The following is a 26,942-nucleotide window of genomic DNA, read 5'->3' on the forward strand; positions in this document are numbered from 1 at the left end:
GCTGCAGTGTCTCGCTGGCCCAGAGGCCCGGGCTCCCGCCCCCCGCCCCCGGTCCCAGCCCCCGGCTCTGCCCACGCCCTCCTCCCGCCAGCCCAGCAGCCAGCGCTGCGCCGGGCCTCGCTCCCCGTGCGTCCTGCGGGGGCGGAGGCGCGGAGAGGCGGCAAGCGCAGCCGGGGAGGGTGGGGGGGCAGAGGCACCGACAGAGGCGCGGAGGCTCGGAGAGAGAAGACGTGGAGGAAGGGACGGAGCCTGGACAACGGTGGACACGGTCTCGCGCGGGCCAGAGTGCAGCGGGCACCGAGTGCCGGGCACGGATCGGGGCGGCCTGGGTGGTCTCCGGCTGTCCATGCACAGAGCGCCTTCTCCCACAGCCGAGCAGCCGCCGGGCGGAGGGGACAGCGCCCGCCGGACCCCGCAGCCCAGACTCAAGTTAGTGGGGCCAAGGGAGACGACGGGGTGTGGAGATGGGTGGAGCTGGACTCGGGAATGGGGTCCAGGGGGTGGAGGTCGAAGAGAGGACGTGGGGAAGCGGGACGGGGGTGGGGGGTGGAGACTGATGGAAATGAGGTGAGTTTCGGATTTAGGGGGCCGGAGGAGCAAACCCAGGATCGGGTGAAGCTGGATACCGAAGAGGGTATACTGCCTCTTCTCCATTGTTAGGTGTACTCTTGTGGGCATGACCTGGCATGTGAGCCCCCATGCAAAGAATGCGGGAGCCCCTAAGCGCTAGGGGAAGCCCTGGAGTTGGCGCTGGCAACCGTGCAGGGGGTGAGGGCGCTCAGCTGGCTCAGGATCTGTGCTTGGCATTCAGCGCGCGGTCCCCAGCTCAGGCAGAAGAAGCTGGCGCCTTTGAGTTGAAAGAGCATCTACGGGACTTGAGGCAGGGAATGCCTCCAGCGTCCCTTATCTGTCTCAACCTTGGTTCCCAGCATGGGGAGAGGAGGTACCCTGTGCAGTCCCTTCCTCAAGAGGTCTTGAGCGGCTTCCCACCCCCCCTCCACAGATGTGGGTGGAAAATAAGGGAGGGGAGGAGAGTAGGCGGGAGTCCTTAGGCGGTTTTCGCCCACAGACGCTACCACCGTGGGAGTGTGTGGGCAGAACGGCCTCAGAGCAGAACAATTGAGGCGCCTGTCCCCTCCCCCATTGCCTGAGCTGAAGGAACTGGCCCAAGTTAATGAGGAAGGCCACACCGGGGGAGGGAACAACTGAGACAAGGAAGGGGGCCCTGGGCAGAGGTCCTAGGGGAAGAAAGCAAGATGAATGAACAACACCAAATCTGGGAAAAGCCGAAGGGAGAGAATAGGGATCCACTTGGCTCATGGAGGGGGAAAGCCATGGAAGGGGCCACACCCCTCCCTCTCAGCTGGCAAGGGGTGAAGCTGACCAGCAGTGGCCCTCAGTACCCACTGTGGGTAAAGCAGGGGTCCTACATTCACCTTAGCTTGGGGCTGTCACATTTAAGAGGTGTTGACTATTGAGTCTCAACCTGTGCAGCCCCTTCCTCACGAGGTCTTGAGTTGGGAGCTGGGTTATGCCAACTACAAGTGTGCTGGTAGTCTAATGTGCTGAAGGTCATCTTGCCCCAGACCAGAAAAGTGGGGGTAAGAGAGGCTTGTTTTCTTTTTTTGTTGTTGTTGTTTTGGTTTTCTATTTCCTATACATAGGGCATCAGCTCTTTGTGCTTCTGGCTAGTCTGGAATGGCACTGGCATTCTATGAACAATGTCTGATTCTCAGGCTGTGCACAGCCTTGAACACTGGACAGAGAGCATTCATAGGAAGGAGGAGGGGGAAAGGATCAGGAAAGAGGACAATTGTTAGTGTGGGTAGGGACCCAGCAGGGGCATTTGCACTAACAGTCTTTCTCGTGCCTCTACTTCTCAGGGCAAGTGCCCGAGCCATGGCACTGCCTCGGACTCTGGGGGAGCTGCAACTGTATCGGGTCTTGCAGCGAGCCAATCTCCTTTCCTACTACGAGACGTTCATCCAGCAAGGAGGAGATGATGTCCAGCAATTGTGTGAGGCGGGTGAGGAGGAGTTTCTGGAGATCATGGCACTTGTGGGCATGGCCACCAAGCCCCTCCATGTCAGACGTCTGCAGAAGGCCCTAAGAGAGTGGGCTACCAATCCAGGGCTCTTCAGCCAACCAGTGCCTGCTGTGCCTGTCTCCAGCATCCCACTTTTCAAGATCTCTGAGACTGCTGGTACCCGTAAAGGGAGCATGAGCAATGGGCATGGCAGCCCAGGGGAGAAGGCGGGTAGTACCCGCAGTTTTAGCCCCAAAAGTCCCCTTGAACTTGGAGAGAAGTTGTCACCACTGCCTGGGGGAACTGGGGCAGGAGACCCTCGAATCTGGCCAGGCCAGAGCACTCCAGAGTCGGACGTTGGGGCAGGAGGAGAAGAGGAGGCTGGTTCACCCCCCTTCTCCCCGCCTGCAGGGGGAGGAGTCCCTGAGGGGACTGGGGCTGGGGGAATGGTAGCAGGTGGAGCTGGGAGTAGTCCGGACCGGCTGGAGCCAGAGATGGTACGCATGGTAGTGGAGAGTGTGGAGAGGATCTTCCGGAGCTTCCCAAGGGGTGATGCTGGGGAGGTCACATCCCTGCTGAAGCTGAATAAGAAGCTGGCACGGAGCGTGGGACACATCTTTGAGATGGATGATAATGATAGCCAGAAGGAAGAAGAGATCCGCAAGTACAGCATCATCTATGGCCGCTTTGACTCCAAACGGCGAGAGGGCAAGCAGCTGAGCCTGCACGAGGTGAGGACTCAGGTCCTCTCAGGATAGCCTTTGACTCTCAGGCCGCTTCCACAAACCTTTGAGATATCCTGTATCCTCCAGCCCTTGTTCCCTTCCCCCTTGTCCAAGACCCTAGGCCTTGATCTTCTCTATAACCATACACACTCAATTGAGGGGGAAGTAGAGATTGAGGCAAGAACCCCGTTGTTCTGCCATGTGTCACTCAGAGCCCCAGAGTTATAGAGGAGGCTCCAGGCACTCTCAGAAAGCTGTGGGTGTTGTCTTGCTCCCTCAGAAAACTCCTGTGCATTGTCCAAACCAAAGCACGTTTCCTACGGATGGGCCTGTTTGATGATGATGGTATAAGGAGGTCTAAACAGTGAATGTGGGGAGGATGTTAAGGATTCTGACTGGCTGTCCTCTTGCCACAGCTGACCATTAATGAGGCTGCTGCCCAATTCTGCATGAGGGACAACACGCTGTTGCTTCGGAGAGTGGAGCTCTTCTCCCTGTCTCGCCAGGTGGCACGGGAGAGCACCTATCTGTCCTCTTTGAAAGGCTCCAGGTAAGACCCTTCCCCCCTTCCCCAAGTCCTTCCTAGGTTGCAATCCTGCCAAGGAGTTGGATCAAGTCCCAACTTCAAGCTCAGGCAACTCTAGGCCTGCTTCTCATCCACTTGCTTATTTTTCTTTGGCCAGTGCAGTTTGTCTGAGGTCTGGTCTAACCTTCTTTTCCAACCCCTCAACCTCCCAATGGTGAATGGATTTGGAGCAGACTACCCAGCCAGTTTCTTTGCAGTTTTTTTAAGTAGTACATGCTTCTGGCCAGATGTTTTATGTGCCCTGCTCATTCTGGAGTCCTCTTGAGCCTCACTTTCTTTTTTTCTCTTTCTTTGTAGGCTGCACTCTGAAGAATTAGGAGGACCCCCACTGAAGAAGCTGAAACAGGAGGTACATTTTTCTAGGGTGCTGTAGGAATGGGATGGCCTACCCCAAACCTCTTCCTTTCCTTGCCAGGTCCTCATTTCCCTATTTGGGGCACCCACAGGTTGGAGAACAGTCTCATCCAGAAATCCAGCAGCCTCCCCCAGGCCCTGAGTCCTATGTACCCTCATACCGCCCCAGCCTGGAGGAGGACAGTGCCAGCCTGTCTGGGGAAAGTCTAGATGGACACTTGCAGGGTGAGTGTGCTTGAGAGCAGTTCTCCTTTCCTTGGTGGGGGAGGTGGGAGTGGGTGGGTGGCGGAGTGAGCTAGGAGCCACTGCCTGGAACAGGGTTGGGAAGTTTGGATGGATGGGGGCAGAAAGACCTGTGGGTCTGGCTGTGTGGTTGAGGGTGGGGTTTCATTGGCTGCAGCCCCTTACCTGACCAGTGCCCATGCCCACAGCTGTGGGGTCGTGCCCAAGGCTGACGCCGCCCCCTGCTGACCTGCCCCTGGCATTGCCAGCCCATGGGCTATGGAGCCGCCACATCCTGCAGCAGACACTGATGGATGAGGGGCTGCGGCTCGCCCGCCTCGTCTCCCACGACCGTGTGGGCCGCCTCAGCCCCTGTGTGCCTGCGAAGCCGCCTCTCGCAGGTGAGGCAGCCAGCAGTGCTGTCCCCAAAAACCCCCAGCCACCCAGGCCCACACATCAGTCCTGTGTCCTGAGACCCTTGCGGGGAGGGAAGAGGGATATACAGTTGCCACCAAAGACAGGAGGAGGGGCTCCAGCTAACCAGACCTTGAGTTGAGGCCCTTACTGGGCTGTTCCCACTGGGGAGGGAACAGAAAAATGAGAGATCAGGATAGCAGGAGAGTCACCAGTAAGAGAAGCTTGGTTGGGACTTCCACTATTGCAGGAGGATGAAGCGGGAACTGAGTTGTGGGGATAAGACTGCCCAGCTTGGAAGCAGAGTCCAAAGGGGTGGGGGGGGGACGCTTTGTGTGTGGATAGGGGAAGAGAAAGTGGGCAGGCAGAGGGGCAGGGCAGCGGCTGGGCTGAGAGTGACGCAGCAGACAAAGCCACCAACCCTAGCTTGGTATTTTTAAACTCTGCGTGGGTGGAAAGTGGGGGCGGGGACTGGAAGGGGGGTTCTTGAGGGAGGAACTGGGAGGTTGGCTTCCTGTGTTCCCCCCTGATTTGGCTACCCAAAAACTTGGGGAGCAGTGGTTAAAGTAGGTGGGGCCTGGAAGGGGTCCAGAGATGAGTGGGGGAGGGGGTGGCAGAGCCAGGGGAAGAGGGAGGGGGAGAGGTCAGAGCCAAACCGCCCCCGCAGCTCCTGACAAAACCAGAAATTCCAGCAGAGCAGAGCAGAGGCGGTAGAGACAGAGAAAGAGACACTAACAGAGACAGAGAGCTACACACAGCCAGAAGGGGAGGGGGGCTGTGCACACTTGGGTATGGAATCCCCCCCAACTCATACACATTCAGTGGGCAGGAGGCAGTTAATTCAACAAATTCAGTTGTCTTCACATCTTTCTTTCCTCAGTTCACAATCACCTCTGCCCCCAGCCTCTACCTCATGTCTCCTAACTCTTGCCTCCATTCCTTGCAGAGTTCGAGGAAGGGCTCCTGGACAGATGTCCAGCCCCAGGACCCCATCCTGCTCTGGTGGAGGGTCGCAGGAGCAGTGTGAAAGTGGAAGCTGAGGCCAGCCGGCAGTGAAGGTGCATTGGTGTCCTTGACCTGCGACCTAGACTTCTGGCTCACACAGACCCCCACACTCCTTCATCCTCAACATCTAGTCACCACCCCAGAAGGATCCTTCCGCTGCCCTTCTCCTGCCTCCCCACCTGCTCCATGGGCACAGGACTATGGGGCTTCAAGCAATAACACGCAGGGGCCTGGCAAAAGGACACGAGGAGGTTGCATGGTGCCCGCTCACCCCCATTTGGGGACAAGGACTCTGGCTCCACGGGTGGGCGGCTGGGGCTCTCCCCTCCCTCACACATCACACTCCCATTCTCTAGGTGGCTACCAGAGGTGTGAGCAGTAGGACTCAGTGTGGACATGGGGAAGGGGGTATTCCCTGGGAAGGTCCAGCCAAAAAAAAAAGGCACCCTTTCCCCTCTCAGATTGGGGGCCTGGTAACACTGGACCTCCCCTCCTCTTCCTGTCCCCATTTTTGTGCTTCTAGTTTGTTTCTTTAATTTAACAAGTGCTGCAGTTTGCCTGCCCATCCCCATCTCTCCCCCAAGCTCTCAGCAGTTCTTTTCCTCTTGCCCTCTGGGGGATGTAGTTGGGGTTCCTTTTGCCAGCCCCTGGGAGACCTGGGTTGGATTCAGGGTCTCTCCAGGTGGGGCCAGACGGCAGCACCTGTGTGAGCACTTACAGCGTTTTTCTTTTCAGATTGTGTACAGTAGATTATTTATTTTGTTATTTTGGAATAAAATTTATTTTATGGCTTAGGATCCATGACCACCCCCTAAGAAAGGAGAAGGGGCAGTATGGGAGTGTGGGAGTGGAGGGAAGCTGGCAATGGATGGGAAATTATGGAAGAGAAGCAGCAGGCAGGGCCCCCAACACCCAACAGAGCCACATAGCAAGACTTGGACTCACTCAGCGCCATGGCTTTGAGTAACACTGGAAGTGTTAAGCCTCCAAAGCTACAGCTGTCCATACATGTTGTAGCTATAGAAACAACCTGGGCAGGACATTTGGGTTAATATCAGAGGCTAGCTAGCACACTGTGATGTCTTAGCCAGTGTCTCTTTCTTCAAGATGTCACACAAACAGAAGCACACAAATAGATACATGTTCTATGTGGCCTTACCATAGACACGTGACATCTACAGGTAAACTGTCTCAGATACAGCTACACATAAAACAGCCCTTGGACCGCACAATCTCACTCCTGCACTGAAAGCTTCATTTGGCAAGAGTTTGGGGTTTAGGGGGGTTAGTTTTTAATCTGGACAAAATTCGGATATAGGTGTCCAAACTCTTTTTCTTCTCATCCAGGGTTCCCTGGACTTTCCCATTCCCTCAGGGCTGGGGCCCACGGCTCCAAGGCCCATTCTCTTGGTCCCCAGCTTCTAGAGCAAATGCATGTGTGTTTCAATATGTATGTTCCAGGTCGGCTCAGAAGGAGCTGCAACACCTCTGTGCCCTAAGCCAAGCTGTCACCCAACCCCTGTCCTGCTCAGCCACTACTAGCCGTCCACAGTTGTGTGTGTTCTGAGGTGCAGGCAGGCATGCTGGGGTGTGTCTCACTCTGGAACCTGAACTTCAGTTCCATTCCACTGCTGGAAGAAGGGGTCACGTGTATGGTGGTAAGGAAGGAGTGGAGTAGCTTTTCCAGGGTGCATTCTCCAGGCAAAGTTTTCCTCCTGATGGAGGAGTAGCTGGAGATGGGAAGCACCTGGATGAGCAGTGTCCACAGCAGGTCCTTGGAGACAGTGGAAAAGCTGTCTCGGGCTCCTCCTCCAGTTTAGATCACCAACTGGGGTTGGCCCTTAGGTCCATGTGGGACATAGAAATCCCAGACTGCCCATAAGGGGAGGGCTGCAGGAGGTGCTGGGCTCCCAAGGACACTCCTCCTGCCTCCCCTTGGTCCTCGAGAAGAAGCTTGGTAAGATCCTGTTCAGTGGGAGGCAACAAGTGAGGGAACATATCTTCACCTGCCCTGCAAGCAGAAAAGGGAGAGAGGCAGTGGAGTAAGCCTAGCACCCACTCCTGCCCCTACCCAACATCCTCTTCAAGCTACCACTCACCAGGTGCCCCTGGGGAACCCTCCCACTGGCTGATTTAGACAGCTGTCTTCTGCCATGGACACATCTGAGCAGAGCAGGGGTTCAGGACTGGCTACAGCATGCTCCTGAGGCTGGCAAGGCAGCAGGCTTCTACCGGGAACCAGAAGAGGAAGTGAGGAGGAGGCTGGGAAAGGATGAGGAGGAGCATGGGCTCAGAAGGGGCTTTGTCACTCACTGGGTGGGAGGCTGGTCAAAAGACAAATTTATCTGGCTCAGGCTGGGGGGCATATGCAGATGGGTCCTAAAAACAGGAAGGAAACAGAGGAAATGAGGCAAAGGCAGAGCATTACAAAGTCAAGACCACTGGGTGAACTGCAAAGCACAAATGACACTCAGTGGCTCACTGACTGGCCTTGGGCAAGCCATTTCTTTTTCTTTTTTTGGTCCTGGGGCTTGAACACTGGGCCTGAGTGCTGTCTGTCCCTGAGCTCTTTGCTCAAGGCAAGCACTCTACCACTTGAGCCACAGCACCACTTATGGTTTTCTGATGGTTAATTGGAGATAAGAGTCACAGATTTTCTTGTGTGGGCTGGCTTTGAACTGTGATCCTCAGATCAGATCTCAGCCTCCTAAGTAGCTAGGATCACAGGCTTGAGCCACTGGCACCCAATTGGGTAAGCCCTTTCTGTGCTCTGAGATCAGTGTTCTCTGTTGCAAAATGGGGGTGGAGGCCTGAAGGGGTCAGTTTCTAATATTTCTTTGGACTTTGAACTTGATAGGTCTAAATTCTCCATTTTCTACCCTGCCTCTCAACTCCTGGGAAGGCACTTCTTGTGTCTTGACTAAGAGTTAATAAGCTCCTGATTGTGACTTGGGAGAAAAATGTCTATACCATATGGAAGATGAAACAGATAAAACTCAGTACAGCTGGGTGCCAGTGGCTCACACCTGTAATCCTAGCAACTCAGGAGGCTGAGATCTGGGTGCCAGTGGCTCACACCTGTAATCCTAGCAACTCAGGAGGCTGAGATCTGAGGATCTAGGTTTGAAGGCAGCCTGGGCAGAAAATTCTGTGAGACTCTTATCTCAATTAACTAAGTGACACTGTGGCTCAAGTGCTATCCTTGAGCAAAAAGAGCTCAGGGACAACACCCAGGCACAGAGTTCAAGCCCCAGTCCCAGCAAAAAGAAAGGAAAAAAAAAAAAAAGCACAGCAGCTGAGGTGGAGGTCAGGGTGGGGTGCGTCTTAGCATTCTTGAAGTCCTATGCTTAATCCTCAGCATAAAAATCAATCAAACAAAAACAGTAAGTAAATGAGCATGGATTTCACAGGCATGAGAGAAAATACTACCATAGGTCATTGTATGAGCCAGGCACCATGTTCAGCTGTACACATATTATAAACTCATTTAACAGTAATATCATGAGGTAGGACCACTTTTGTCATCATTAGCCCCCACTGTACAGATGAGCCACTGGAGGCTGCCCAAAGCCAGCAAGTGACTGAGCTGTTATTCAAACCCGGGCCATCCAGATCTTGCCCTCCAATCCCTGTGAGTAGACAGAGGAGAAGGAAGGGTGATAGCATGTGTTCTCCCTTCTAATAGAAGAGCTTCCTTAGTAAATATAAATACAAATGCAATAGGGTTCTGCCTCCTCCTGCCCATCCCCCCCCCTTCACCTCCCCAAAGGTTCTGACTTACTCTGGGAAGGCTGGCAGCACATTGACAGACTCTTCTGTGGAAAGGCCTTGATACGAGGAGATGGGGTGAGAGTGTGGAGGATACACTGGGGACCTAGAAAAAGAAAGTAGACCCTTTGATGCCAGTCCTTCCCCTTGGAAACTTCCACACCCTGCCATGGAAGGGAATTTCTTCCATGGAAAGGAAAATTCCCTGCTTCAGCTTGCCATACCAGCTCTCCCAGATGCCCGTGCTGAAGACTTGTCTGCCCTGACCACTCCCCTTTGTATCTCAGGAGTTCCTTACCCCATCTCTGGGCCAAGTTGCATGCTTATGGAAGGATCAGGGGCCATTCCAAGATCATAGGAAGGTAGCATGGCAGGCATCTGGGGCTCTGGAGTAGGAAGGGGTTGGTCCCTGGAGGAGAGAAGAAGGCACATGTGACTGACAAAGAATTGAGGCCACCATTCATTTCTGCAGGTACCAGTCCCCAGCCCCACCCACAATCCATACCACCACACCCACCTTTCCACAGTCATTTTGATAGTAGCTGGGACATAACCTCGCCCATCCTTTCCCATCTGTTCATCTGTGGTAGGAAGGAAAGAAGAACTGTGTAGCATTCCAGGATTAGAGAGGAAGAGAAATGGGACTGGGGAGTAGGATGTTGGGCAGGTAGAAGAGGTGGGGGATACAAAAAGGGAAGAGAAGTCAGGGAGATGGGAGGAAGGAGGAGCTGGGAGGAGGTAGGTGACAGGAAGGAATCACAGCTCTAGCTCACGCTTGTAATGGCTCCCAAAAGCTTCATCCTTGGGTTTCTTGGGGTAGAGGTTTTTGAGCTGAGCAAGATCTCGAATTCTGTCCCCCAGGGAGCGAATGGATAAGTCTTTGGCAGAGAATGGCTGGATGTTCTCTATCTGTGAGGAGCCTACAACAGAAGTAAGAGCTTGGGTCTCCACTATCCAGACTTCCCCTTCCCCCAGTCCCACCCAGAAACCAATCTCAATCCATTAAGGCAAGGGCAAGACCTAGGGTGGAGGTCTTGAGAGAGGGCCCTCCACTAGTGTCCATTGCCATATATGACTTCACAGTGAGTAGTAGACGTTTAGACTACAGAGGAGGAAGATAAATTAAACTTTAAGAGGAACTTCCTAAAGATCAGGTTGGCATCAAGGAAGGTCAGGCCATTTCCTTCCCAGAAGAAACCCTAGAGAGCACAGATACAGAGGAAGAGGGCTGGCTGGGGTGACCTCACCATCCTGGCCCCGGATGACATGGGCAATAGTGATGCCCCCAATCTCTGAGTCACTGAAGCGGAGGAGGAAGGTTCCATCGGGTGCATTGAGGAGAAGGCTAGTGACATATTGTTTGCTGATGAAGCCAATGATCAGCCTGGCCAGGATGAAGAAGAAGGAAGTGTGGGTACCAAGTGTGGAAATGGAGCTCCAGGTACAGCTGCTTAGGCCACCAGGGACACAGACTTACCTGTCTGACCAGTAGCTCTTAAGACAGCGTTTAGTAAGGTCCAGGACTCCATCAAACCACTGCCAAAAGGTGAAGCCTCGACCCAGCAAGATCTCCTGAGGGGTGGAGGGGAGCAAGGGTAAGTCAGGAAAGGACTAAGCTGAAGTTTGATTGGTAAGCACAAGGGCTGTGAAGGTCCACACGACAGCCAAGGACTAAAGGACCAAACTGTAGCTGTGGCCCACTAATGAAAATGGGTAACACTCACACTTAACCATATACTGGACACCATTCCAGCCTTTCCATCTATCTGTCTGTCTGTCTATGTATCTGTCTGTCTTTCTGTCTGTCTATCTCTATCTATCTATCTATCTATCTATCTATCTATCTATCTATCTATCTATCTATCTATCTATCTGTCTATCTATCTGGAAGTACTGGGGTCTAAACTCAGGGCTTCATGCTTGCTCATCTTGCATGCTCCCTTGGCATTCTACTACTTGAGCCACATTTCCAGCCCAGCTCTTTTGCTGGTTATTTTGGGAGGAAATGACATTTCAGACTTTTCCGCCCAGGGTGGTCACAAACTATGATCCTCTAGATCTTTGCTTCCTGAGTAGCTAGGATCACAACTCCAAGTATTACTTTACTTGATTCTTTGCAAGACTATGGAAAGAGGTATTATAACAACCATAGGAGCACAGAAAAGCCAAATGGCTGGCCTAGGATCACAGCTGGTGAGAGGCAGAATGAGATTTAAGCTGAAGTCCCTCATAAAAATTGTGCTAAACTCAATCCCTAGGCAGAGATGTATTCTAGGGGAATATGATTGCTAGTTATATCCTATGGTCATGTGGTTCTCTTGTGTGTGTGTGTGTGTGTGTGTGTGTGTGTGTGTGTGTGTGTGTGTGTGTGTGTGTGTGTGTTTTCTCCCCATGTGCCCATGCTCCCCCGCCCCCCGTCTGTTTTTTGTGCCAGTCTTAGGGCTTTAACTCAGGACCTAGGCACTATCCCAGAGCTTCTTTTGCTCAAAGATAGTGCCCTACCACTTCAGCCACAGTGCCATTTCTGGCTTTTTGGATAGTTAATTGGAGATAGTCTCATGGACTTTCCTGCTGGCTTCAGACTGCAATAATCAGATCTCAGCCTCCTGAGTAGCTAGGATTGTAGGTATGAGCCACAGGCTCCCTTTGTTGTTGTTGTTGTTTTAAAGAGCACAATATGTAGCTGTATTTACCCATATGTCCTGTCAAACAGGACATGAGATCTCTTTCTTCCAAAATGCAGTAATCAAGAGCAAGATTCAGAGGCTGGGCATAAGAGCTCATATCTGTAACCCAGCTACTCAGGAGGTAGAGATTGGGTGGATCAAGGTTTGATGCCAACCCAAGCAAAAAGATAGTGACACCTCATCTCCACAAACAATCTGGGCATAGTGTTTCCCCTCTGTAATTCAAGCTTCTCAGAGGTAGAGGTAGGAAAAGCATGGATGGTCCAGGCAGGCCCAGTTGAAAAGCAAAAGACCCTACCTGAAAAATAACTAGAACAGAAAGTTCAGGAGGCAAGTGGTAGAGCCTAAAGTGTGAGAACCTGAGCTTAGTTTAGTTTTTGTTTTTAAAGTCAGGAATAGGGGATTTGGCTGGTCATGGTAACACATGCCTGTTACACCAGCTACAGAGGACTTAGAGATAGAAAGATCTTGGGTCTGAGGCTGGCTCAGGCAAATAGGTCTGGGGATATGGCCCAGTGCCTAGCAAGTGAGAAGCCCTGGATTCAAATGTCAGTATAGCCAGAAAAAAAAAGACAGAAAAGGAATATGGAGTTCTATTTTACTTCTGCCATTTACCTACAGTAAGACTTGGAACAAACTACATACTCCCTGTAAGCATAGGTAAAATGGGGATAAAATTAGTACCCAGCCAGGTACTACTCAGACTCATGCCTATAATCCTAGCTACAGGAGGCTGAGATCTGAGGGTCATGGTTCAAAGCCAGCCCTGGTAAGAAAGTCTATGAGACTCTCATCTCCAGTTAACCACCAGAAAACTGGAATTGGTGCTGTGGCACAAAGTGGTAGAGTGCTAGCCTGGAGTCAGAAAGCTCAGAGACGTAGCCAGGTCCTGAGTTCAAACCCCACAACCAACCAACAAACAAAAAAAAGTAGTACCCATCTCACTTCAAAGGGATATTGAAAGGATTCTATGAGATAACATACAGAAGTGTGGAGCAGGGCTGGGAAGGTGGCTCAGTGGTAGAGTGCTTGCCTTGCATGCATGAGGCCTTGGGTTCGATTCCTCAGCACCACATAAGCAGAAAAAAAAGCCAGAAGTGGTGCTATGGCTCAAGTGGTAGAGCACTAGCCTTGAGCTGAAGAGCTGAGGGACAGTGCCCAGGCCCAGAGTTCAGGCCCCATGACTGGACCCCCCCCCAAAAAAAAAAAAAGTGTGGAGCAGTGCCTAGCATATACAGTAAACTGCCACAATATGGCGACTGTATTACTGCTCATGTCCTTCTGCAATTTCATCAGATTTTGCAATAGGAACTTATTTTCCTAATGGGTCAAAGTCATTTAATCAGAGCTCTATTTGCTCACAATCTGAGCAAATCATGCAAGTCATCATTAAAGCGGAAGGACAGAGATTCCCTAGACCAAAACCTGAAATTAAAGAGGACCAGTTGCTGAGCACCAGTGCCTCACGCCTGTAATTGAAGCTACTCAGGAGGCTAGATTTGAGGATCGTGGTTCAAAGCCAGCCTGGACAGGCAAGCCCTGAGACTCTTATCTCTAATAAACCACCAGAAAACCAGAAGTGGCTCAAGTGGTAGAGTGCTAGCCTTGAGCTGAAGAGCTGAGGGACAGTGCCCAGGCCTAGAGTTCAAGCCCCATGACTAACAAAACAAACAAACAAAAACAAAGAAGGCAAGCTATGGGGTGATCTCCAGAGAGACGTATTCTGCTAGGCACTCCTGATGGACACGAGGGGTACTGGGAAAACCCTGGGATCTGTCACTGATCTCTGTGGATGAAGAGCTCAGAGATGGGAGGTCCAAAGAGCAGGAGAATGACCTTGTTGAATTGTGACCAGGACACAGACCGGTGCTGGAAGGCCTCCATGTTAAGGCTGTTGTCATTGAAGATTTTCTGGGCCAGGAAGAGGAAGTGCTCTGGCAGCAGTCCTCGGTTTGTCCCCACCTCAGCCATGAACTTGAGGTTCAGAGTTTCACACATCTTTTCCCAGGGTACCCGCTCAGCCACCACAAAGGGAACACGGTCCTGGGGAGGGGAACGGGAAGGGAAAGAAGTGCCGCATTGCCAATCTTCCTCTGGCAGCTTTCGTTCTTCCCACCTCCCAGACCTGCCTCTCCTGGCAGAGGCCCCAGAGCTGGCTCACAAAACATGATACTTTCTCACAATAGCAGTTTCTGGTGCCACAGCAGGGACCACAATGAAAAGAAGTTAGAAGTACAAAAGTAGACCCAGGAGAAGGAGTTAAAAGTCACACACATTTGAATGTTCCTGTCACCCACCAGCTGGCACCCTGACCCCTTGTCCTGGAATTCATCCTGCCTCTGCCCCTTACCCTAGGTATTTATTTGCTCACCATCTCAGAGAAGGCATTATCCCAAAGGATGGTGGCTTTGGCATTGTTGTCCTGGTTCCCGTGGACGATGACCACCAAGGGTAGAGACAGGGCCTTAAAGGGATGAGAAGAGGCATTTACTCTGTGTGTGTGTGTGTGTGTGTGTGTGTGTGTGTGTGTGTGTGTGTGTGTGTGTGTGTGTGTGTGTGTGTGTCCTGGGCCTTGAACTCAGGGCCTGGGTATTGTCCCTGAGGTTTTCCTTTTTTTGGGGGGAGGCGGGGTCTGGTGGTCTGGTTGTAGGGCCTGAACTCTGGGCCTGGGCGCTGTCCCTCAGCTCTTCAACTCAAGGCTAGCGCTCTACCACTTGAGCCACAGCGCCACTTCTGGCTTTTTTTTTTTTTTTCTGCTTATGTGGTGCTGAGGAATCAAACCCAGGACCTCACACATGCAAGGCAAGCGCTCTACCACTGAGCCACCTTCCCAGCCTCCTGAGCTTTTTCTTTTCTTTTTTTTTTTTTGGCTCAAGACTAGCACTCTACCACTTGAGCCACAGCTCACTTCAGGCTTTTAGTAGTTAGAAACAAGAGTTTCATGAACTTTTTTTTTTTTTTTTTGGTCGGTCATGGGCTTGAACTCTGGGCCTGAGTGCTGTCCCTCAGCTCCTCAGCTCAAGGCTAGGGCACTACCACTTGAGCTACAGCGCCACTTCCAGTTTTCTGGTGGTTTAGTGGAGATGAGTTTCACGGACTTTCCTGCCTAGGCTGGCTTTGAACCGAGATCTTAAGATCAGCCTCCTGAGTAGCTAGGATTATAAGTGTGAGTCACCAGCACCCGGCTTTCATGGACTTTTGTTCCTAGCTTTGAACCTCAACCCTTGGATATCAGCCTCGTGAACAGCTAGGATTGCAGGCATGAGCCACCAGTGCCTGGTGAGTCATTTTTCCTTATCAGAGCCAGAGAGATCCTCAAGAGCTGGCTCTAAGCATGCAGGGGAGTCATGGGCTCACAGGATATAGGTAAAGAGCATGTTGCTAAATGCATTCTGAAGCTCAGTGAGGCCTTACTGTACAAAGTGATTATTACAAGTCAATGCTACAGGGCCAGGCTTAATATCTCATAGCCACATAACCTGGGAACTCTAGAGGATCTCTGTCACAATGTCCTTATTTGGAAAATGAGGCTAGTTAACAGTACCTGTTTTATAATGCCATGAAAACCAGGTGTGTATGTATTGCTTAAAACAGTGCCCTCGTCTATAGGTGTGTGTGTGTGTGTGTGTGTGTGTGTGTGTGTGTGTGTGTGTAACTTCAAACAGTGCCTTGAGATGAAGGCATGACTCAGCAGTAGAGCACCTGATTAGCAGGCACAAGGTCCTGAGTTCAACTCTCAGTACTGCCAAACAGCGCCCTGTTGTATAGAATATGTTTGATTTGGTAAGAGTTGGTTACTAGGTTAGGGGTGTGGCTAGCAAGCTCAGGGTCCTGAGTACCAACTCCAGTAACTCGCAGGCTCGTATCTGTAACCCTAGCTACTTAGGAGACTGAGTTCTGAGGATTAAGGTTTGAAGCCAGCCTAGGCAAGAAAGTCCATAAGACCCTTATCTCTAACCATCAAACAGCCAGAAGTTGAGCTACGGCTCAAGTAGTAGAGCACCAGTCTTGAGTTAAAAAGCTAAGGGACCCAGGCCCTGAGTTTAAGCCCCAGTCCTGGTGCACGCACGCACGCGTGCACGCACACACACACACACACACACACACACACACACACACACACACTAGTGCTCATTACTACTCCCTGGATGTGACCCTATGGTCTTGCTTCTCCCCACTCACCTTGCCCCAATGTGCATAAATCCTAAACACATGAGGAACAAGGCAATGAGGATCCAGGGTTCCAGTGCATGGAGGCCATGGGTCCCAGACTGTTAGTGGGGCTGAGGCCATGGCTCACCTGGAGCTGGATGGGGAGTTTGTTGGGGCCCAACAGGAAGTTGGTGGAAAAGAGCACAGCACACTTCTCCTCTGTGACAGACTCAGTACCCTTCCGCTCACACCGCTTGATTTTCTTCAGGAGCTGAGGGGAGCCAGGGTAAAAGAGAACAGGGGTGAGGACAAGAGAACAAAAATCAAAGCTGGGTACTGGTGGCCCATGCCTGTAATATTAGCTACTGAAGAGGTTGAGATCTGAGATTCATGGTTCAAAGCCAGCCCAGTCAGGAAAGTCCAGGAGACTCTTATCTCCAGTTAACAAGTAAAAAGCCAGAAGTAGAGCTGTTGCTCAAGCGGTAAAGCACCAGTTTGGGGTGAAAAAAGGGACAGCACCTAGGTCTTGAGTTCAAGCCCCAGTATCAACACAACACACACACACACACACACACACACACACACACACACACACACACACACACACACACACATTTGAGGAGGGGGGAGAGAGGGAGAGAGAGAAAGAGAAAGAGAGAGAGAGAGAGAGAGAACAGAAATCAGATGGCTCCTCTTGGCCCCCAACATCTCCAAGGAGGGTCCCACAGTCAGGGCCTGCATACTCTCTCCCCACCTGCACCCTGCAGCCCCTCACCAGATTCTTGAACAGGGCAGAGCAGCAGTTCCCAGGAATGCTGTTCTCCAAGGGCACTGTGTTGTTCATGATCTCCCCAGTGCTTTCTCTGCCAGGAGGGTCAGAGTGTGAACAGCTCAGCACAACCCGGCCACATGTTGACTACCCACTGTCACTGGCCCTAGAGCTCTAGGTCCCTGCTTCAGCTCTCCCTCGTTCCCTCCCCCCTTCCTTCCCTTCCTCCCTCCCTCCCTTCTTCCTTTCCCTCCTGTTCCCTCCTTCCCTCCTTTGCTCCCTCCCTCCCTTTCCCTTCCTCCCTTCCTCTCTTCTGCTCTCTCTCCCTCTTTTGCTCCCTCTCTCCCTCCTTTACTTCCTCCCTCCTTGCCCTTCCTTTCTCTTCTCTTTTTCTTGGAAATCAAACTCAGGGGCTTGTGCATGCCAAGCCCACAGTCCATCACTGGCCTATACCCCCAGCCCCCTACTTGAGTTCCTTGTGGAAGAATCCTCATCCTAGCCAAATTCTGCTGTCTCCCCCTATTCTAGACCAAATGGGGCTCTTCTCTTCCTCTGCCGTGACCATTCAGGATCTCTGCAGACCAGGAGCCCTCTTTCCCATGTCCTTGTGGTGCCAGTACCTCAGTTCCTCTTGCCTCCATCACCCCAATCCTGGGTCCAGCCCCAGCTTACGTTCCAGACCCAGGCCCCTGGGCTAGGCTCAGCTCCCTCGCCTGCTTCTCTGTCACCACATCAGCCCTGACTGGAGGAGGCTTGGCTGAGGTCCCCAGGAACCGCAGGCCCAGGAGGAATCGAACTCCAGCCTGGAACTTGGTTTGAGTCTTCAGAACCTGAGGAGGCTGCTTCTCCACCAGGAAAGAGCTAAGGGAAATGAGAAAGATATTGGGGGTGGGGGAAGGTGGTACTTAGGGTCTGAGTCCCTCCTGGTGGCTTCCCCATAACTCTTCTCCTCAGGGTCTGCCCAAGGCCAGGCAGGGGGCTCATGGGGCCTACCTGGTCACCAGGGTTCTCAGGATTTCATCCAACCGGCTAATCAGCGATTCCCTGGTGTTGGGCTCTAGCTCCCTACTGGCTGCTCCTACCTCCTGATGTAGCTGAGAATAAATGTCCACCAGGTTTTCACACCTGGGGCCAAGACAGTGGTTAGGGGACATGCTCCAGCCCAGACCTCCCTTCCCTAACCAAGCCAGAAAGCAAGATATTGATGGAAGGGGATAAGGTAGGATATATCTGCAGGAACTGCTTCTGGGACCTGCCTTTGCTCTTAGGAAGCAGTTCATTCTCAGTGCCTAAACTCCAAGTGGAAACCCAGTTGCCTCTTCCCTGAGATCTAGTACCCAGAAAGATACCAGCATTGGTAATACTTTAGGGCAAATTGGAAAGTGCCCAAGCCCAACAGACTAAATAGAAAAGGGTTGCCAGGTGGGCCCAGTAGCTCAAGCCTATAATCCCAGCTACTCAGGAGACAGAGTTAGGAAGGATCTTAGCTCCAGGCTATCCTGGGCAAAAAAAAAAAAAGTTTGAGAAAAAGCTGGGTGCCAGTGGCTTTTGCTTGTAATCCTAACTATTGAGGAAGCCTAGCTAATGGACCATTGTGTTTCTAAACTGGCTTGCAGAAAAATCCATGAGATTCCCACCTGCATATGGAACAATGTCAGACTGGAGGGATGGCTCAAGTGGTAGTGTACCAGCAACACTCAGCAAAAAGCTGAGTGAGAGAGCACAAGGCCCCAAGTTTAAGCCCTGGTACTAGCACAAAACATAAATAAATAAAAGTTTGAGAGACCTCCATTTTAACAGAAAAGGCCAGGTATGATCATGCACTAGCATGATGTTTGAGCAGGAGATGGAGCAAGCCCAGGCATAAGCAACACCCTCCCTGAAAATAAACCAAAGCAAAAAACTCTGATGGTATAGATCAAACCACAGAGTGCTTCCTTAGCAAGGACAAAACTGGAGTTCAAATTCCAGTACCAAACAACAACAACAAAAAAACAATGTTTCCTAGTCTTCTGGGTATGGAGAGAAAAGGAGAAACTTAAATATGATCCCTCAATTGAGTACACTTGTACAGGATGCAACCTACACAACTGTGCAGGCCTCCTGAAGCTAACTTCCCAGAGTCTTGGCCCACTTTAAACCTCCTACCTGGCTTTCTCTTACAGCATGAAAGCAGGTGCCCACCCCAGCCAGTCCCCTTTCCCTGTTAGCCTTGCCCCAACCTCTGCTGTAGCCCAGCCAGGCTCTCTTCAAAGGGCGCGCCATTCCCTGCCAGCTGCTGCTGCCGTTTCCAAATCTGGATCCTCTTTAGCACCAGGCCTTGGACCACCTCCAGCTCCGCCACAGTCTCCTGCAGCAGCGTGGCCAGGTCCTAAGGGAGGGAAGGGGCCTGAACCAGGGACACACACAGCCTCTTCTCCCAAGTCCTGAGGACAGGGCCTCCTTTCTTACCATCCTGCCATTCTAACCGCCCCCCCAACCCCAATCTGTGTCTGTCTGTGTCACCTCTAATCCTTCCAGTTGCACTTTGAGCCCAATTTCCTCCGCCTCTCAGGCTGTTTCTCACCTCACTTGGCCCAGTCCCATTGGAAGAAGTTTTTATCAAGCTGTGAAGAGACACTGAAGAGGGGGCAGGGAGGGAGGGGGGGACAGGGATCAGGGATACAGAGAATGGAGATTCAGTCAAAGCTGAGATCCAAGAAGGGACCACTCCCACACACTGCCCAGACTGGTCTTAGGGCCCCAGGGCTTGTGCCTCACCTTGGCCAGCCTCAGTTCCCTGATGCAGGGCTTCCCGGAGAAGGCGGGTCTCCCCAACCCGGTGTTTTAGCCTCTGCAGAGCTGTGTTAAACTTGAGTTCTTCCTGCTTCCAGTGGAAGGTCATTGGCAGGTGGTGGAACTGCATAGGACAGACAAACACAAATGGGTGAGTCTCTGCTCACCTTCCTCCATGGCAAACCCCTCCCCCCACCTTTGGCAGTTCCTCCAGCCTTTGGAATCCCCTGGGGATAAGTTCTTGCTCCTGGCAGGCAGGCACTGGTAGCTCATGCCTATAGTACTAGCTACTCAGAAGGCTGAGATGTGAAGACTGAGATTCCAAGCCAGCCCAGGCAGAAAAGTTTGTGAGACTCTTCTCTCCAATTAACCATCAAAAGGCAGAAATAGAGCTGTGGCTCAAATGGTAGAATGCTAGCATCAAACCAAAAAGCACCCCAGGCCCTGAGTTCAATTCCTTCCTCCCCCCACCCCAGCACACACACACACACACATACACACACACACACCAAAATAAAACAATAACCCATCTCCTTACACTCCTGTTCTGTCCTCCCTTAGACCTTTATTCAAAGCTTCCTTTGAACTTGGCTTGAGTTTCAGTTTGACTGGACTGTCTGGGTCTAGAATCTTGAGCCTTTCCAGAATATCAACCTCTTCCTAGTTTCTAATGACTCAGGCTAAAGTCCCAGAAAGCCGAATCAAGGTGGGAAGTGGGGTGTCATAATACCTGTTGGATAACAGCTTTTTTCTCCCCTTGAAGTATTTGTCTGAAAGTGGCCACCAGCTTCAGGGGGTCCCTCTGATATATGCTCTACAGAAGTGAGGTGGGGGGGAGACCGTTAGCTCTTACTCATGTCCTCCTGCTCCAGTTTCAAGACTCCCATTCATGCATTCACAGAAAGGTAACACAGCTGTAGATTCCAGAAGTTTCATGCATTTGCATGCCTTTAAAATCAAATTTGCATGCTAGCTAGCAGCTCGCCACAGGAACACCATTTTGCTTACAACATCCTCCATCATCCAACCAATTTTCCTCCAGTGCTCATCCAGCTCTGCCTCAGCCCCACCCCAAACTTGTCCCTTTCCCTTCTGCTCGACCTCCAGGGTACTGATGTGTGGCAAGATGGCATTCCCCTCTCCTTGCTCTCCTGCAGAGGCCTGAAGATGTTGAACAGTGGCTGAAAGTAGCATGCTAGCCATTTTGCAGCAGAAGTCATCCAAGCCGACCAGGAACTCCCTATGGGAACATCAGAATGAGGCTGTATAAGACCAGGGCTTCCTCAGCTCCTAACCATCCATCCACAGCCTACCACTCAATGTTTCCTCTCCTAATTCTCCATGGCCATTCTCTGCACACTACCCTGCCCCCTTGCTTCTCAATCTTCTGCTGTTATGAGAAGTATCTCTGCTCCAGCCCTGACCTCCTTCCTCTTTAGCTTTAGGTGTTCACATGTCAACGCATATAGTCTTAATTTGGTGGTTACACATTATACTCACATAGAATAACCAGTGCCAGAATAACCAGTGCCAGAAGAGACTAAAGAGAGGGAGGCGCTGGGCCCTAATCCTCATGCCTATAATCATAGGTACTCAGGCAGATCTCAGTTCTGAGATCTGAAGATCATGGTGGAAAGCTAGCCTCATACAGGAAAGTCCATGAGACTCTTTTTTTTTGTTGTTGTTGTCATAGGGCTTGAACTCAGGGCCTGGATACTGTCCCTCAGCTCTTTAGCTCAAGGCTAGAGCCCTACCACTTGAGCCACAGCACCACTTCTGGCTTTTTCTATTTATGTGGTACTGAGGAATCCAACCGAGGGCTTCATGGATGTGAGGCAAGCACTCTACCACTGAGCCACCTTCCCAGCCCCTCTTAGTGCTCTACCACAGCACTACTTCTGGTTTTCTGGTGGTTTATTGGAGATAAGATTTTCATGGACTTTCCTGCCTGGGCTGGCTTTGAACCTGGATCCTCAGATCTCAGCCTCCTGGGTAGCTAGGATTACAAACATGAGCGCCTGGCTCCCATGAGACTCTTATCTCCAATGAATCACCAAAGAACCAGAGGTGGAGCTGTGGCTCAAGTGGTAGAGTGTTAGCCTTGAGCACAAAAGCTCAGGGACAATATCTAGGCCCTGAGTTCAAGCTCCAGGACTGATACTTAAAAAAAAAAAAAAAACCAGAAAAGAGGGAGGCTGCATGAGAGAGGAGGACATGGGGTGGAAGGACTCACCAGGGCTGGTTTTCCAGCCAGTCACTCAGGAGATGCCGCAGGTGTTGGGGAAAGTCAATGTAGAGATGCTGTAGTTTTTCTGGGGGCACTTTGGAGACCAGATCCCACAGAGACATGATCTGTGGTTTGGAGGGTGCCTAGAAGAGAAGAAAAGACGGGTCTGGGAAGGTGGCTCAGTGGTAGACCACTTGCCTTGCATGCTTGAGGCCCTGGGTTTGATTCCTCAGCACCACATAAGAAAAAAGCTGGAAGTGGAGCTGTGGCTCAAGTGGAAGAGTGCTAGCCTTGAGCTGAAGAACTGAGGGACAGCGCCCAGGCCCAGAGTTCAGGCCCCACAACCGAACTCCCCCCCCTCCAAAAAAAAAGAGAAGAAAAGAACAAGGACACCCCAAAAGATGCCCAAGAAACTAGACCTAGCTTCTGTGGCAGCCCTGGACTTCCTGTAGCCAGGCCTTCTAGAGCCTGTTCTCATTGCCACTTGTGGCCAGGACACCTCAAACAGGCACCCTCAGTCAATGTTTGAGACAAGCAACAATGCCAATGGTAGACTTAGGTTTTTTTGTCAGTATTTGCCATTAAATATTTTCAGAGTGTGGTTTACTGGGGTAACTGAAAGCATGGAAAGCAAAACTATGGGTGAGGAGGAATCACTCAACACAAAAGGGTGTAAAACTGGAGTTGTTCTGTTAAAGACAAATGGAGATAGTTAGAACTCCACGGTCTTCCCTCTCTACCTCCTGATCCTACAGATGTCCCTGAAACCTCTCAGAATTCGAAAGCTCCACGAAAATTTGAAAACCAGGCTATGGATGAGGATGTAGCTCAATGGTAAAGCACTTGTGTAGATTTTGTAAGGCTCCTGGGTTACATCGAGAGAGAGAAAGAGAGAGAGAGAGAGGAAAGAGAGAGAAAAGAGAGAGAAAAGAGAGAGAGCAGGAAAGAAAGAAAGAAAGAAAGGAACGAAGGAAGGAATGAAGGAACGAAGGAACGAAGGAAGGAAGGAAAGGGAAGGGAAGGGAAAGGAAGGGAAGAGAGGAGAGAATATAAATAATAATAATTTAAACAATATAGTTCTTCTTCATAGATGGAAAAACAGGCTAAAAAGGTTTTATTTGTTGCCCAGAGCTCCTAGGTAAGTGAGATGGAAATCAGGCTCTGAATCAGAGTGGTAATCAACCTCTGCTGTTAAGATTCCTTCTAGCTCCAAATCACATCACCCCAAAAAGAGCGGGAGAGTGTGAGATGATGGAGCAAAGGGAAAATAGAGAGTGGAAAGAAGAAGGTGATACTAGAGAAAAAATGGGGTTAGTCAGTCCGGAGTGAGGAGCCTAGAAGAGGAGGAAAGGATGGTAAAGGGCTAGAAGGCCAATGAGAGAGGGTAAGGGGTCATGAAGAGAGTAGGGGAGTAAGTGATCCCCTTCTCCCCAGGAGCTCCTGGATAGACCAGTGGTTTTCCAGGGGTCTCCCAGTTCATGTTTCTCATAAAGTCCCTCTCCCAGAAAGGAGGGGAAAGGAAGGAATTGGAAACTCCCGGGGTCTCCCCTAATCCAGGAACCCCCCTAGTCCTCCTATTCTTCCAGCCTCTCAACTTTCCCAAGGCTCCCAAAGGGATGGAAGAGGCCCCTCCACTGGACATTCCCAGTGGCATTCCCTGAGCTTTTTCTCCCAAAGGCAGAAGCCTTCCCTCTTGCTGTTTAGGGTCCTCCAGCAGGCCTTTCTGCAACCATTCTCCTTAGGGTGAACATCTTCTGATCTAGTTTCTCCATTTTTCTCTTCTGTCTTTCTCCCCAGTCTCTGGATGCTCAGATTCCAGACCCATCATCCTGCTCTCTACCTACCCTACTGGAAAGAGTAGGTGAGAACCTACTACTATTGGTGAAAACCCCAATGATAGACAGCTTCCATTAAAAAATATATATCCACTTGGTCTAGGGCGAGTATTTTTTCAAGTGGATATGAAAAATTAAAAATTTTTGCTGGGCACCAGTGGCCTATGCCTGTAGTCCTAGCTACTCAGGAGGCTGAGATCTAAGGATCATGTTTCAAAGCCAGCAGGGGCAGGAAAGTCCATGAGACTCTTATTTCCAGTTAACCACAAGAAAACCAGAAGTGGAGCTGTGGCCCAAAGTGGTAGAGCACTATACTTGAGCAAAAAGAGCTCAGAGATCATGCCCAGGCCCTGAATTCAATCCCCCTCCACCACCAAAAATAATAATAAAAATAATTATTATCTTTAGTTGTACAAAGGGGTTTCAATGCAACAAATCAGTTTATAAGTACAATGCATTTTAGTCATCATTCTCCCCCATCTTTTCCAACCCCTCCCATACCCTCAAGTTACATGGCTCCATTTTCATATATGTACATTGAATATAATGACGATATTTACCTTCTTCTCTTTCCCCTTAACCCCCTTCCCACAAAACATATTTCGGTCTCCTGGTATTCATTTGTTAAACTATTCATTAGTTGTTCAGAGGAATTACATACCATCCTCCGGGGGAGTATTTTATTTCATTTTGGAGATAAGTTCTCTTTATATAACCCAAGCTGGCCTTGAACACTCAGTCCTCTTGCCTTAATCTCCCTAGTGAGTGGGATTACAGGTTTATACTATCTTGTTGAGTGATCATCCTCCTGGCATGACCTGGCTTCAAATTTCCACCACTCTTCTCTCCCTATACATATACACATCAGGAGATCAAGTTTGCCCCCAACCCCAATTCAAAACAAGGGCTGGGTGGATTGGTCTGTCCAAGACCTACCATCCATTCCTGGCAGAGAGGGAGGAACCAGAGTACAAAGGGGCGGGACCACAGTTCCCTTTCAGACCCTGATGTGTGTGTGGTGGTACCAGGGAGCCTGAAGTTCAAGATCCTCATCTACCAGCTTGGTGGCCTAAACACCATCACCTCCACCCTTATATTCCCAAGTCCTCTGACCCTAGAGTCAAAAGGGTTTCTAGGAGTTGCCCAATAGGTGTTTGTGGCAGTGGCAGTGGTGGTGGAGGCGGGGAAGGGAGCCCAGGAGGTGGAGCCAGGTCAGCACAAGGACGGTTAACCCCATGCTTCCCGCCTGCCTGCCAGGAAATCTCAGTGTCTCTAGCAGCCAAGCGTGGTGCAGTTTTGAGGGGGGGAAATCCCCCCTCCTCCAAGACACCATGAGGTCTACATCTGGGGCTTGCTCACCCTCCAACCTTTAGCAGGGACCACTATTGGGGTTGGAAAAGCCGTAGCCCCCCTGGTATCAACCTTTAGGGAGGGGCAGCCATGGAGTGGGGACCCCCGGAGGACTGAGTGTCCTCTTTTCTCTGACTTTCTATTCCTCCCCCACACACAGTATGGGGGTAGGTGACCAAAGAGGGAGAGAAGTATAGAAACTTATACTCTACCCCAGATTCCTGAGAATACTCAGAAAGTGACAAAACCCAGTGTCACCAACTACCAACGCTAGCTGAAACCATTTCTAGGGGGCCCATCTGCCCCGCCCGGGGGAGGATCCCTGACAGACCCTGCGAATCCATCCATCCCCCACACTAACAGTCAGAGGCCCCCCACCTTCCCTTCCTCACAAGCATCCCCTCACCTGGCACACCCCTCTGCCGTCTTCTCCCTCTCTCAGCAGGCACTGCCAGGCCCCATGGATCTGTAGCTCTGTCCAGCAAGTTCAGGGCTGGCCCTTCTATCAGAACCCCTCCACCATCACCACCACCAAAATGAAAAACAACACACACTCTCTCTCTCCTCTCTCTCCTCTCTCCTCTCCTCTCCTCTCCTCTCCTCTCTCTCTCTCTCTCTCTCTCTCTCTCTCTCTCTCTCTCTCTCTCTCTCTCTCTCTCTCTCTCTCTCTCTCTCTCTCTCTCTCTCTCTCTCTCTCTCTCACACACACACACACACACTTCTCTTCTGGGCCTTCCTCTTCATGCAAGCCCTAGCTGCCCAGCCTGCTGTTTCCGGCTTCTCTGTCTACCCAGGTCCCTCCCTGGAGTGCTGACGACACAGAAGAGAAAGTGGGCTGGAGGAGGAAGAGGAAGAAAGTGGGGTGAACATGTGTGCCTGCTCTGCTGGGTGGGGAAGCGCGTCGTGCAGAGGGCAGGGCCGGGGCTGGCTCCCCACCCTACAACCAGGCTGGAACCCTGACTAATCCTATTCTCCTCAAAAGCCATCCACTTTTCTCCCGAAAGTAATCACACAGAAAGCTTCCGCCCCAAATTGCCCTGTTCCCACATTCAAACTTTTTCAGGGCTTGAGTCTGGGGGCCACCAGGGACTGGGCTGCCTAGGGACTTTGGAAAAAGCAAATCCTACTGGGCTTTGTGCTCCACCCAGTGGAGGACCCCGAAAAGCATCCGGGAAGCTGGAGGTTTGTCTGGAACTCTTAGGTTTGCCTTCCTGCCGAGGGTAACGCCTTAGAGGTCTCGTGACACCAGTAGGGGGAGGAGGAGAAGAGGAACCCTCAATTCAGTTCTGGAAGGCTCCAGGAGTCTCGCAGACCCAGCTGCTGGCAGCTTCTGGCAAGATACCACTGCACAGAGCTGATTGGTCCCCAGCAAGCAGTCCCAGTGCTGCCTGTAGATTCCCAAGGGACAAGTTTGAATAAGAATCTGCTGTGTAGCCTCGGCCAAGTTCCTATCTATTTCTGGAGTAAACAGTGAGACACACCCAGACACAAACAAGATATGTACAACTTCCCGAGTCATAACACTACACACACACACACACACACACACACACACACACACACACACACACACACACACACACACACACTCACTCGCAGGCAGGCTCACATACATATCAGAGCCATTTGTAATTACAACGCCACACAGTGAAGGCATGCATGTTTGCATGCGTGCACCAGAGCGTGTGCGTGTGTGCAAACACAAAACACACAAGACATGCTTCGTTTCTAAGCCATCATTGTTAGCTGGTGGATTTTTTTTTTCTGAAGTTTTTGCTGGTAAAGCTCTGGGAGTGAACAAGGTAATTGGGGAACCTTTTGAGCCTCCCAACTTGATAGCCAAGTGGTGCGTGGAAAGGGCAGGGTCTGGGGACATGGGCAGATTAGGAGTTTTCTGTTCTCTCTTCAGGGCTGAGATGAAGGGCCAAAGCTGGTCCTATGCTGCCTCCTGCTGTCTGAATTTATCTTCTTCCATTTACAGGAACCACAGTGTCTGTATGAGACAAACAGCCAAGGGTAGGAGTTAAGCAGAGTATAGCAGTAAAGA

General features: G+C 51.2%; 2 protein-coding genes across 3 annotated transcripts; one reads left to right on the forward strand and one right to left on the reverse strand.

Moving 5' to 3' along the window:
- Positions 1 to 6,129, forward strand: Nab2 (NGFI-A binding protein 2). 2 transcript variants are annotated; one of them, XM_069987043.1, is made up of 7 exons: positions 2 to 429; positions 1,884 to 2,757; positions 3,168 to 3,301; positions 3,635 to 3,686; positions 3,784 to 3,916; positions 4,123 to 4,314; positions 5,274 to 6,129. In XM_069987043.1, exons 1-7 carry the CDS (start codon positions 347 to 349, stop codon positions 5,381 to 5,383), a joined length of 1,578 nt encoding a protein of 525 aa, XP_069843144.1. In that variant the 5' UTR covers positions 2 to 346; the 3' UTR covers positions 5,384 to 6,129. The 2 variants fall into 2 exon arrangements, with proteins under 2 accessions (XP_069843149.1, XP_069843144.1); XM_069987048.1 differs by lacking the exon at positions 4,123 to 4,314 and having other exon boundaries at positions 1 to 429.
- Positions 6,069 to 25,703, reverse strand: Stat6 (signal transducer and activator of transcription 6). The gene is made up of 22 exons (XM_069987039.1): positions 25,302 to 25,703; positions 21,717 to 21,853; positions 20,585 to 20,723; positions 20,214 to 20,297; positions 19,469 to 19,607; positions 19,275 to 19,327; positions 18,931 to 19,079; positions 17,702 to 17,833; positions 17,381 to 17,569; positions 16,715 to 16,802; positions 16,088 to 16,210; positions 14,159 to 14,251; positions 13,624 to 13,830; positions 10,578 to 10,672; positions 10,348 to 10,484; positions 9,874 to 10,020; positions 9,618 to 9,681; positions 9,399 to 9,509; positions 9,114 to 9,206; positions 7,646 to 7,711; positions 7,432 to 7,560; positions 6,069 to 7,343 (listed from the first exon to the last, which is right to left on the reverse strand). The coding sequence occupies exons 2-22, from the start codon at positions 21,830 to 21,832 to the stop codon at positions 7,154 to 7,156; spliced, it is 2,544 nt and encodes an 847-aa protein (XP_069843140.1). The 5' UTR covers positions 21,833 to 21,853; positions 25,302 to 25,703; the 3' UTR covers positions 6,069 to 7,153.
- Positions 25,704 to 26,942: the final 1,239 nt, after the last annotated feature.

The sequence above is a fragment of the Dipodomys merriami genome, unplaced genomic scaffold (assembly GCF_024711535.1).
Source record: "Dipodomys merriami isolate MVZ:Mamm:240054 unplaced genomic scaffold, mDipMer1.0.p SCAF_10, whole genome shotgun sequence".
Lineage (NCBI taxonomy): Eukaryota > Metazoa > Chordata > Mammalia > Rodentia > Heteromyidae > Dipodomys > Dipodomys merriami.

Coding starts and splice junctions, on each gene's coding strand:
- Nab2 (XM_069987043.1), top strand. CDS start 347: ATGCACAGAGCGCCTTCTCCCACAGCCGAGCAGCCGCCGGGCGGAGGG. Junction 3,687..3,783: donor TGAAGAAGCTGAAACAGGAG/GTACATTTTTCT, acceptor GGGCACCCACAG/GTTGGAGAACAGTCTCATCC. Junction 3,917..4,122: donor TCTAGATGGACACTTGCAGG/GTGAGTGTGCTT, acceptor CCATGCCCACAG/CTGTGGGGTCGTGCCCAAGG.
- Stat6 (XM_069987039.1), bottom strand. CDS start 21,832: ATGTCTCTGTGGGATCTGGTCTCCAAAGTGCCCCCAGAAAAACTACAG. Junction 19,608..20,213: donor AAAAAGCTGTTATCCAACAG/GTATTATGACAC, acceptor TGTCCTATGCAG/TTCCACCACCTGCCAATGAC. Junction 10,021..10,347: donor TGTCATCCGGGGCCAGGATG/GTGAGGTCACCC, acceptor CTTCTGTTGTAG/GCTCCTCACAGATAGAGAAC.